Source organism: Hemibagrus wyckioides, linkage group LG07, assembly GCF_019097595.1.
Source record: "Hemibagrus wyckioides isolate EC202008001 linkage group LG07, SWU_Hwy_1.0, whole genome shotgun sequence".
Lineage (NCBI taxonomy): Eukaryota > Metazoa > Chordata > Actinopteri > Siluriformes > Bagridae > Hemibagrus > Hemibagrus wyckioides.
The window spans coordinates 18,260,336-18,272,893 of NC_080716.1; the positions used below are offsets into that span (position 1 = coordinate 18,260,336).

The 12,558-nt window shown below is 36.8% G+C and overlaps 1 protein-coding gene across 2 annotated transcripts in view; it reads right to left on the reverse strand.

The window, feature by feature from the left end:
- Positions 1-12,558, reverse strand: part of adam19a (ADAM metallopeptidase domain 19a) — a 76,180-nt gene that overhangs the window by 44,013 nt on the left and 19,609 nt on the right. Inside the window, exon 3 of one of the 2 annotated variants that reach the window (XM_058395319.1) lies at positions 6,337-6,413. In XM_058395319.1, coding sequence (XP_058251302.1) covers positions 6,337-6,413 — 77 coding nt within the window. Of the gene's footprint in view, positions 1-6,336; positions 6,414-12,558 lie in introns of those variants that run through there. The other variant, XM_058395320.1, reaches the window with a different exon arrangement.

A 12,558-nucleotide genomic window follows, 5' to 3' on the forward strand; every position in this document is an offset into this window, starting at 1 on the left:
CACATAACAATGGTTGAAAAGTGCACTTCACTAACTTTCAAACAACCGCATCTCTGTCAAAAAAAAGTGCCTGAGAATGAAATCACTGAACCCGGTCACTGTAGCCACCTTTGGAGCTCTATTTCTGCTATGGAGCTCATTATGTTTTAGTCGACCATTTACAAAGTCCCCAGGTCAGACATTTTGTTGACTAAGATCAAATTTTGAGGAGAATTTATGAATTTTTTTTAATTTATTTTTAAGAACCTGTAGTACATTTTACTTATAATATAAAATAGTTTTTAATTTATTTGGTTTTATACAAACATAAATGCACATCATTTTGCAATACTGATTCAAATATCATTACCTTTGTCTAACATTATAATTAAATCGAATGAGTAATACTGAACAATCAAATCAAATCATGGCTGGAGTGCATCATTTACACCCATAGTTAAAGGTAGAAAATGCCTTTTTCTGTATATCATTCACTAATTGCAAGGTAATCTGGCCATTAACTAGCAAGCTAGAAAACTAACACCACCTTCATGTTCACCCTACTTTATAACAGTGCAAATCTTTGAGTAAATTCTGGTGCAAATATATATTCCTGATAGTGAAGATAATGTAGCTGCTAATCCTCCTGTAGATTTTTGCTGCAGGAAGGGTAAGCTATCAAGAGTAACTTTACTTCTGCTACAAGAACACTCTGTAAGAAAGCCAGATGGAATGAAATACAGAGAGAAGTTTAGAGGAAAACTATGAACCGCTTGAGGAATCAAAGAAACAACATGAAGTATGAGTGCAAGTAGAGTTTAGAGGGCAAATAAACTGCAACTGCAGTGAGTAGAAATGGCTTGCTATCTGAACAAAACTAATCTGGCAGATTTCTCAAGCCATCCGGTGGAATTCAACCGTTTAGCCTGTGTAGCTCTTCATTCTTTCTCGTCATTTGGAAGCTTCTAGCTTAACTGACTGTATTTAACACTGAACAAACAAAACCACTCATCATTCTCACCAGGAGTCTCATCTCAGCTGTCGATTAACCACAATTACAGATAGTTAATGTTTCATATTTTGCAAAGCAAATAATGTAAATATAGTAAACATAAAACAATACAATTACCCACGTCTAGCTGTTCATCATTAATGAGCTAACATCAGTTAATACCATACACCGATAGCTTCGAATTAATTCTTCTATAGAGAATGTATACCCTTTATTCATCAGCTAAGAATTCTTCATTGCTCTTTATTCTCTAATATTCTGTAATCTCGATGTGAGAGATCGATGTGAGAGAAGGTAATAAGGTATTTTTGTTTACTAAACAATTGTCTGTAAGACTTACTGAAAATCATTTTACTCAGTGTCTATGTGCTTTCGTTAAATGGGCATTTTGAAACCGTACAAACCATAAACTGAAATGAAATACTATGTAGTGAACATAAAATCAAACAATTTGGGATTCAGCCAATGAAAAATGGCAAACTGAGCATCAATTAACTGGCACACACTTTTTTTTTTTTTACAAAATTTCATCAATTACAGATGAAAACAGAAACGCATAGATGCATGAAATAACACAATGTGCTTAAGCTGAAAAAAACAACAACAAAAAACAGCTACTTTGCAGCAGAAATATTGTAATACATACAGCACCCATCATCTCTCACTGATTATTTTGCCATCTTAGGTGATGTTAAACACTGAAAGAAGTCTGTGAGCCATTTTTAACTTACTGCTTGGAATATAAACAGAAAGCTAACACTAAGCTCTGGCAATCAGTTATGCGGCCTGTTTTCTTTGATCTACATAAAGTTCAGGAATTTTGCTGCCAGAAATGGATGAACCTTTACACAATCTAGATTTTCAGCCTTTATGCTTGCTTTGTTCATAGAGCTGACTCGTGTCTGCCTTAACACTGGATCGGTCATTCATGTCACCTTTCTATTTAGCAATGACGGAAAGGTTTCTCCCGTAATGAAGATCGCCTACATGTATACCTTTTGCTCAGCATTTACTGAAGATGAATGAATGAATGAATGAATGAATGAATGAATGAATGAATGAATGAATGAATGAATGAATGAAAGAAAGAAAGAAAGAAAGAAAGAAAGAAAGAAAGAAAGAAAGAAAAAGAAAGAAGTACACTGGAGCCTAATTTGGATCATACAATATGTTACAAAAAATCAATCCAGTTTTTTCCTCTGTTTCTTATAAGAAAATAGCAAATCTGCTGCAGTGGCAATTTTCACACGCAAGCATACTGTGGTCTGCTCATTCCAATGAATTCCCCTGAAAGCATATCATAAAAAAAAAATTTTTAATAATGTTTAAATAACTTTAAAAATGTGAAACCCATCAATCTTCCAAAACATGAAAACATTGTCAGTACTGCTAAAATGACCACAATGTGAAGGACCAGATGGCTATATTTTATGTAGAGGTGACTGTGAGGCTGGTGTAGACGTGACACACTTAACATCCACAGGCCAATAATCTATGTAAATTTGTCCACAGTGTGTGAAAACAGCAAACACTATCACATTAACATTCAAACACAAACTACCATAGTGGAGGTTGAAGATGGGCAGTTTTCAGACCATTACTTCGTCTCACCTATTCCATCCAGTAACTTGTAATGATTTTAGAGTTTTGCCTTGCGGGAGTAATATCACAGATAGAGGTCAGTGGTTTTAAGCTCTCATTTGAGGTCAAATATAGGAATGATTCCTGGTTAAACCACTTTCTTCTCTCTTCCGTTTCTCAAGCCTCTCTTCTCTTGCACCTTATCATTTACAATACGTGATCCTAATTTCATTTGGTCTCTTTTTTTATTTTTTCACACTACTCATCTTAGTTATCACATATTTCCTTTCTTCCCTTTTCCCTGTACCTTCCAATGTGGTTATATACATGCTTATACATTTTCACATAGAAGCACGGTCCTTAATATCTCAATATAATCCTTTTAAATAAATGCTCTTTATCCTTTCATGTTTTCTGTGCGGCACAGTAGATACTGTTCCTTCTTCTTCTTTCTTTTGTTTGAGTGCATCACATAATTAATGACCCAATCTCCATTTAAAATCACAATGAAACTATAAATACCAACTGGGCAAAAACTGATTTACAAATTTAATTTCTGTAGAGACAGATTTCATTTAAAGATAAGAGAATGGAATAAGCACAGGAAATCCAATGTAAAAGTGACATTTAGTTCTCAATGAGATTAAAACTCATTACCTGAGGTTGAAAATCTTTCCTACAGCACACATGCCAGTTTATTTTACTCCATAAATTGACTTGCTCACTGTAAACACAGTCACCTATTCAGTTATTTTTATGGCCAACACATTCACACACACACACACACACACACACACACACACAGAAGAGAATACAATAAATGGCCAAAATACAGTATGAAATTTATTCATATAATTTAATCAGGTGTGTAAATTTAAACTTACAAATTTACACACTTAAAAAATAGTATCCTATGTTTGTAATGCTTTTGTTTTAGAGCATCAAAACCAAGCGTGAATGACTTGAAAAAGACCTGTATTTGGAAAGAAGGGTTTCATATGTCTCCCTGATTGCTCTTGAATTTTCAGTACTGTTGTGGTGATTGGGGAACACCATGTTGAAGTGCACTGATTGGACGTAGTTTTTGACTCAGAGAGGGCCATTTAGCTTTTCTGCTACCCACTACTACTGTCAATGCTTTTAGTGCTTCTGATCCTTTTAATATACATGGGGAAAATATTTTACACCAAAAATGGTGTGAACTTTGGGGTGGGGCACAACAAATGTGAATCAGTGCAATCAGGCAAGTCACAAATATAAATAATGAGTCACTTTAGAAGGAAGGCTCATTGAACATGAGTACAAATTTATTCTCATTGATCACCTTTATCTGGTGATGAAACAATTCTGATCTAATGATGAAGTGATCTCTATCCACATGATACAAAAGCTTACTCAAGGGTTTGATGAGGATGAAATAATATGCAACGGCCTTCACTGTCACATCAATTCAACCTAGTGTTAGACACCACCCTCCACCACCATTATCAATACACCGACTGAGGGATATCTACTGGTAGAATGGTGTACACTACAGTGATAGCTCAACACCTGACAAACACTTCCCTTTAATCTGTCACCAGACTGTATATTGACTAAACAACAACAACAACAACAACAACTAAACAATAATTAAACTGTTTTAATGTTTATTTCAATTTGGTAAATAATTAGATGCTTATATTATTATTGATTATTTTGCTATTATATTATTATTAATATTGTTATACATTTTTACTTAAATAAAAGTACAGGAAGTGTACTGTTTATATACAGTATGCAATAAATAATCTCTCCTCATTTCTTGTGAATGTGAATCTCACAGCAGTTCCTGACATTTACTGTAAGCTATTCTTGGCTTTAAAAAAACAACAAATTACCAAAGCTCTTTGCTAAATCTAACAGTTTCGGTTTTGCGAGAGAGCTCATTTTAAAAAGCATCACGGACACGCTTTTGTAAGCTTTGTGGCTAAAGTAAAACAAATATATATTGACAGTGAATTTTAGAATAGTGTCCATATTAATAATAGTGCTGTAGTTTTGCTAGAAATGGAGTAGGAAGATGTGCTAAAAAATTTACAGCACATCCTGTGGCATTATCTTCCGCAGCTTCGGTCTTTATTTATTGGAATGTCTGTATTGTGATGTGCAACATTTCATCTGTGCTCCACATTCTTCAATAAGCTGCTGACCCAGACAGTGAATTGGTTAAGGGTCAACAGGCAAGAGATGAGCATTTACACATTATGTATGTGAAGCATGTAATAATGTTGTGTGGCTCAATAAGTTATAAATGCATAGATAGACGCATTCACTCAGATGCATTAGTGACAAGACCTGCCAGGGATTGGCTTTGACTGCATAGGGGAAAAACTAGACTGTTAATGACTGAAAAAAAAGATGTCTCCAGTTAATTCATCAAATAGTCCTGGAGTTGTTTCCTATCCCAAGACCCAGGATGTGATCTAAATTCCTAACCATTCCTCCATCCTCTTTGTCCTCTCCCTCCTCTTTTTAACATCTTCCTCGTTCAATTTGACCAGCTTGGGAAAATACTTTGCCTTTCTAAGTCCAAAAAAGGCTTTGGATGTTCCACAGCAGGCAAGAGAGTGAAGAATCACAAGGGATGACAGAGACTAACACAAACATTAACTCTGCCACTAATGAGAACCAAGAGCAGAAACACAATCCTGTGTCGAATATTCCCTGCAGTCCCATTCTTACTAAACTCCATGGTCTGTGTGTCAGCATTTGGCTATTCAATCAGACTGTGATGGAGCTACATAGCCTGTTTTTTCTTCCCCCAACAGAACAGCAGTCGTTTAACAGCCTGTCTAATGTCCAACGCATTCACTGCACTGTCCAGACCACTCTCCCAGAACCAGATTAAATCGAACAAACTACATCAGCTTCTACTTATTAACATCTATTAGGAGCAAGGCTTCACCAACATTAGTAAACATATTTATGAAAACATATAATTTCTAGGTCCCCTTAATACCATATGCAATTACATATACTTTAACTCTCTCCTTTAATGATATACTACGACTAATTTCCTCAATCCTTACTAATAAAGGCATCATTTAATCAAATACTGGCAGCATAGTGACAGCTGATGAATGAGCGAGACTCTCATTGACAGGGAGTAATGTTATCTGTCTGTTGATCACTGAAACTCTTTAGTGTAATAGACTAAAAGATCTTTATTCAATTGGGCACATCATGTGCTATTATGTCTGAAACTTAATGCTTCATCAGCATTATATAAAGAATAAAACACCATTTTGCATTATGTTAAAGGAAATTATCAGTGACTGGTGGGATAATTTTGCTATAACAGCACATTACAATATGTTTTATTCCTCTTGAAACACAGATTCACAAGTTTAACATTATTCATTAATGAATTACTTGTTATCCATTTAGAGTTACATTCAACAGCCCAAAACACGCCATTTTCTCATTATAACAGCAATAAAAAAGTCGCTTCCTCATCAGTAACACCTCTGTCCTGAAGAAGGTTTTGTGTTGGAAGAACAGCTTTATCTCTGATGATTACAAAGTGCTAACACTGGAGACTCCAAACAAGTCTCTAAATTAGCATTTACTATAAAATGACTATTAATATAAACATATTTGTATTACAGCCAGCACTGCGATGTATTGCAGAAAATAATATTGACCAATGAAAGTAAAGACTTTAACGGCACTGCGACAGAACGCACCACACTGCATGGTCTCAAGCCGAAAGGAAAACTTACTGATTAATTTCCACTTCTAGAATCAGCTCCAGGTCCTCTGCTGAGACAAGAATCTCTCCTCTCTCTGGAAACGGATCCTGCACACAGACACGATGATGAATATACATTGGTATTGTGTTAACATTCACAACAGATACAACAGCATGCATGATAGAATGATGTTTGCTGCTTTATAGTACATGCTGTCACATTATCTTCAGTAGCTTCAGTCTTTATTTATTGGAACAGCTGTATTGCGCTGTGTTACATTTATTCAATACTTCTCATTATTCAATAAGCTGCTGACCCAGACAGTGAATTGGTCAAGAGTCAACAGCCAAGGGAGGTGCATTTACACATTATGTATGTGAAGCATGTAATAATGTGTGTGGCTCAATAAGTTATAAAGGCTTAGACAGACTCATTCACTCAGATGTGCATTAGGGACGAGACATGTTGGGAACTGGCCTTGATTGTATAGAGGAAGAAACTAGACTGGTAATGGCTGTCTAACATAATTTATATATTAAATAATTACTTTTTATCTATTTATAGTTACATTTAACACTGAAACATCCTAAATAAACCTAGTTTATTTCCCAATCTAACATTAATTCAAATTGGCTTCCTCTTCAGTAACTCCTAAGTCCTGAAAATTTTGTGTTGGAAGAACAGCTACAAAGTACTACCACTGGAGCCTCTTTCCAAAAACATGACCATCAAACAAATGCCTGTGAAAAAGCCGTTATTATGATAATATATGATAATATAACACGATAATGTAATATAATGTGCACATTAGTGTAAGTTCAAACACTATACAACATGTGATGAAATGCTTTTGACTGTGCGTGTCATAAATAGAATAGAATAAAAACAGAATTAGAATAAAAATGGAATTATCTGAACAGTAGTAAGGGAATGAAATATCTAGAAAATATATTTATGAATGTAGATGAATATGGACCGGGAGCAGTACAGTATGACAATTGTATGATGTATGAAGCTGTGTGCTATTTTAGGGCAATACACATGATATTTGCTGTTATTTGCATCTGAAAACAGATCCTGCACACAATAACATCAGACACAACAGCATTCATGTTGAAATAATGGTTTTGATTCCATAAATAATATAGTGAGAGAGTTAACATTTGCACTATATAGCAAGCAACACAGTGTGCGCTGATGATGTAATTTTCAAAAGACTTTCAATAGATCTGCTGCAGATTAAGACACATTGGCAGCAGTGTTGTGCAGATCCGAAGTACTCAAAATCCACAAAGAGAATGATGTGTTAACCGAGTCATCCAGCAAAAAACAAAAGTGTCCCTTCCCAGGCTAAAATGCGTTTATTTTAGTGCCAGCAAAACACTTAAGCTCAGTCATTATGAAAAGAAAAGCACGGGGTTGTAGCCAACACATGAGCCCTAGCGGCTAGCTTGCTTTGCTCCTGTTTGCTCTATATGCACTGCATGTGGTTAGCTGTGCTAGCTGATAAAAAAGAGTGCCTTTGAGTAGGAGGCTGAGCGTTTTCATCAAACATGTATCCGTTTTCCAAGAACCCACCATCAATAGACAAGCCTCCCCCTCCCCTGTTCCCCCTCCAGCCTTCCAGTCTAAAGTGAGATACAAGAGTGGAGAAAAATGCTCTCGGGCCAACAGCGACCAAAATGCCCAGAACGTTCTATAAACAGGCTCAGTATAGACATCCAGATATAATGAAGCTGCGAGGAAACAGGGATGAGTCTGTACACGTTTTTTAAGGACATCTAGCATGTCAGTATTCACGATATGTGCATGTCTGTGGTGCACCGCTATCAGAGTGCTTGTAGCTGCTTATACACCCAAGATAACATTTTATTTTTAATAAGACTCATTCGTTTTTTTTCTGACTACATAACAATGAGAACTTTAATATCAGTCCCTAGCCCAATAATTAATATAGAGAAACAAAATTATTGTCGGCTTAATGCTCAGCAAATGCACGCCTGTACATTTAGATCTAAGCGAGAATATTATTGAATGAAGAGCATGGCTGTGTGGGATAAGAGGAGAGGAGATGAAGAGGTCTCGAGAGCAATTTGCAGCTCGCCGACTGAAGAAAAAGGTTGAAATGGAGAGAGAAGCCCTTTCCTTAAGCATGCAAACACTTAGTGAATCTAAGAGCCTCGCTGAAGATGGAAAGAGGGTGGGTGGGGGGGGAATGGCAGAGGTGAAGGCTGATATGTGAGACAGAGATTGCGAGAGGGTATTAAGGATGAAGAGAAATTTGGAAAGGAGAGTAGGAGACTACAATGCGATATTCTTTCATGCAGAAGACAACTTTATCTGCAGTTACCTCCAGAAATATTGGCACTTTCAAAAAAAAATTATTATAGAAAGTAATAAACAATTGCAGAAAGTACTCCATTTTCCTCTGATAAAATCAAATCTCTTACGAGCATATAAATAATAAGTTTTTTTTCCTCAGAAACATGTTGCAAACTTACTGGCATCCGTAATGAATATTCAAATAATCAAACAATTTGGTCACAAACACCATCTGCATTTTTGGCAAATGATTAAATCAATGAAAAGCACCTGCTCAGACATTATCCAAGATGGTGGTGGATCCTTGGTCTTGTTTTATTTGCTGGATTTCTACAGGCTCCTGTGAAGATTAAAGGGCATACAATTCCAGAATATTTTAGCCAAAACCTGACTGTTTGACTCTTGCCAGACATTTACAAACCGATTTTGTTATTGTTTTACAGAAAAGTATGCACTACTTAAGAAAGCATTTTGATGAACAAACATATACTATGTGACATATGTTACATGTGACATATGCTTATTAATTTCTTCTTATTTTTATGAAGGTTGCCAAAAATTCTGGACTTGATTGAGGAAGATAAATGTAGGATTGATTTCATTTTAAAATATCATTTATTTTATATCCAACACACATGCTGGAAGGTATATTTTTTTATTAACGGTTATTAAATGTGTTTTATACATGTGTCCTAAGCACATGAGTTTCCTCATATTTGCAATAGAGATGGATGAGTTATTGTACAATCGCATTTGCTCTGTTCCCAGCACAAATCCATTTTAATCCATTAAAAACAAGAATTGGAGAAAACTAATTTTCTCAAGCCCTCGCAACACGCAGTGCTGCCACGTGACGCACACTGACTGATATGGCCTAATATTCTCTACTGCTCTGGGATAAATATTTATGTGAGTGGACTGAGTCAGTTCTCTCCTGACATGATTATGTCTGAATGACAAATGAATGAGGAGCTCAGACTCGGGGAGTCTGGTACATAGCGCAAGGTGGCCAATGCCTTAGAGCTCCCACTGGGCCGCAGAGCAACCATGCCAGGCTGAAAAACTGCACCCTGCTGGGTGCCTATGACAGCATTCTCCCACCCCAACCCAGCTGGAGCTCTCACGGCAAACAGGAGAGAGTGAGAGATGCACTGCATAGTCATGAAAGGCTACTTACTGTAGACAGAACAATGGAGGATTTCATGCATAACTTATACGTAGTGCATGTTATAATGTGGCCTGAAAACAATCTATTTGAATTTACTTAGAAGACATTTTGAAGAAATAAAATCAGCGGAGGGTGTAAATGTGAAATGTGGCAAGAATAAAATCAACTTATGCTGCCTTCAAAGCATTCATGTAGATGTACATGACTTGAAATGTAAGTGGAAGGATGCTTATATCGAATGTGGTCTGAATGCTAGATTGGACACAGGTCACCCTCAGAACACATTTATACATGGTGGTAATTGAAGGTAGGCACGTTTTTGGGAGGTGTAAGGAAACTAGGGAGAACATGCAAAACTCTACACAGACATTAACCCAAGCTCAGGATGAAACCAGAAACCCTGAAGATGTAAATTGTCCATACTACCTACTGCACCACTGTGCCACCTTTGCAATGTTTGTACAACTGTAGGAGATTTTTGTTGAGTGGAATAATTGGTTTGGCACCAGTTTGATCAGGCACAGTTATACCTAGTCAACAGACAATTTAGAAATATCATTAAAGCACCCAATTACATTAAACTCACAGAGAATTGTAATTTCTCCTAACTTTCATTTACATAACCATCGTTCCCATAAGTCTGCGCATACTTTTCTTATCCATCAGCGAATAAAGTCAAGGATTTGTGGACAGATTCCAAGCAAAACTCGACATTTTGTTCAAATGCGCTTTTAAACGGGCCAACTGGAAGCCTGATGAGACACAATATCCCCTGGGATAAAGAAGGTTAATATGACCTGTCTGCCATTTTCTGTCTCTGATACTCCCAGATCATATTTACCACAGACACCCGATGACTTTCAGCCTTACCTGAACGACCATCATTCATACTTTGTCTGCTGCTGTCTCCAATGAGAATCTTAAAGTGGAGAGAAGCAGCAAAAGCCCATGTTTTCAAAAGACATTGAAAAATGAAGCCCCAGTTATCACCAGTCTCCAAAGTAAGACTCAGATCTGTGTTGCCAGAAGAGTTATAAAAGTTCTATTAGACCTCGCTCGCTAATTTTACTTCACCTCTGTGCTTCCTCGTATACTGCTTCAGATTACAGTTTGGGGTATTAATAGGTTTCGGAAAGTATATACAAATAACATTTTCAGCGTCCTTGTGTTTAGAAGCATGTGTGTGTGTGTATGTGACCCTTTATTATTCATGTCACTTTTAAACAAAGTGCATGGGGGAATTTGCAAACACGGAGCATTCTGTGGTTACTCTAGCAAATGTTGAGCTAAGCCATATAAGAACTCTCAAACGAGGGTAACGGTTGTCAGAACGTGCACACACACACATACACACACACACACACACACACACACACACAGTGGGACAGACTGAAAAACACTCCCTTTAACGTATTAAAACATTTCCAGAACTCTGGGCTCCATTCATGCTTTTTCAAAAGCATACTCGTACAGAATTCCTGTGGCCCAATAGAAAAGCGAACTCTGAAATCACTGCAATTGAAGTCTTATCACAGCTTGTCAGTCTTCTCTGAGTCAATATTTGCTGGTCTTTGAAATACCTTTGCTTTTTGCCCGCTAGAAATGGAAAATACAATCAACAACCTTTTCATCCTCAGTATTTACTTACTACTTGCTACAATTTGGTAGACTCATTTACAAAAGGAAACATACAATATAAATATGATGCAATTCAGCCGCACTATCCTGAGCAGTTAAGGATTAAGGGCCTTGATCGAGGGCTCCACAGAGGCTCTCTGGCAGTGTTGGGATTTACAATCATTCGATTACAAACTCAGAATCTTAATTACAGTGCTGTTATAATAATATGCATAAATGTTACTCTTTTGATAAATACAAACATTTAACAAAAAGCATTCATACATTTAGGTTCATTCAAAAAAAAAAACGTGACCTCTTATAATTCTCTTCTTAGAAATCATAATCTTAGCAATATAGGTAATTCAACCTGGCTGACTGTACAACCCTAAATAAAGCAACATTTTGTCCTTCAGCCAGCTCAAACAAGCTCCCTGTGGGAGTGCAGTGAATTCGCTGACCTCGGTGCCACATTTCGCTCATCACTTTATATAAGATTAACTGTCCTGCATGTAAGTGGCTGTGCAGCCATAGCACAAAAACCTATCAATGATGTTATTAACTTAGACACTGAGGGCAATTTTCAAAAATACACACACAATTTTATTAAACAACAAAAAAAAACCTGTTCAATCAATGCCATCAGGTAATAGATCCTTTTCCAGTAAGCATTACAGAATTTAATCACTTTAGCCATAAACGCAGTTTCTGAGCTGTACTTGAGGACATACTAGTGTATTTAGGCCAGTGCTGTATGTGAGGGGATTGAAAAAGCATGCAGTAAAAAATGGACCGCTGTATGGGACTTCATTCAGGAAGATGTGGTCTGATGAAATTTGTGGTTAGTGGTACTTATGTATAACTAACGGTACAGCAGGCACAGACTCAACAAACTGAAATAATTTGGGGCAGTCTTGGCTCCATGGGGGTTGAGGTGAGTTACTGATCAGTAGGTCAGGGTTTAAACCCCAGCACTGCCAAAATGCCACTGTTTGCACAAGGCTTGTTACCCTCTCTGCTCATTGCAGACTCCATGTGCTCTGACCCCAGCTGTCTTAACAAGCTCTAATATGCAGAGAAAAGAATTTCACTGTGCTGTAATGTACATGTGACAAACAAAGGCTTCTTCTAAACTTCAAAAAGAC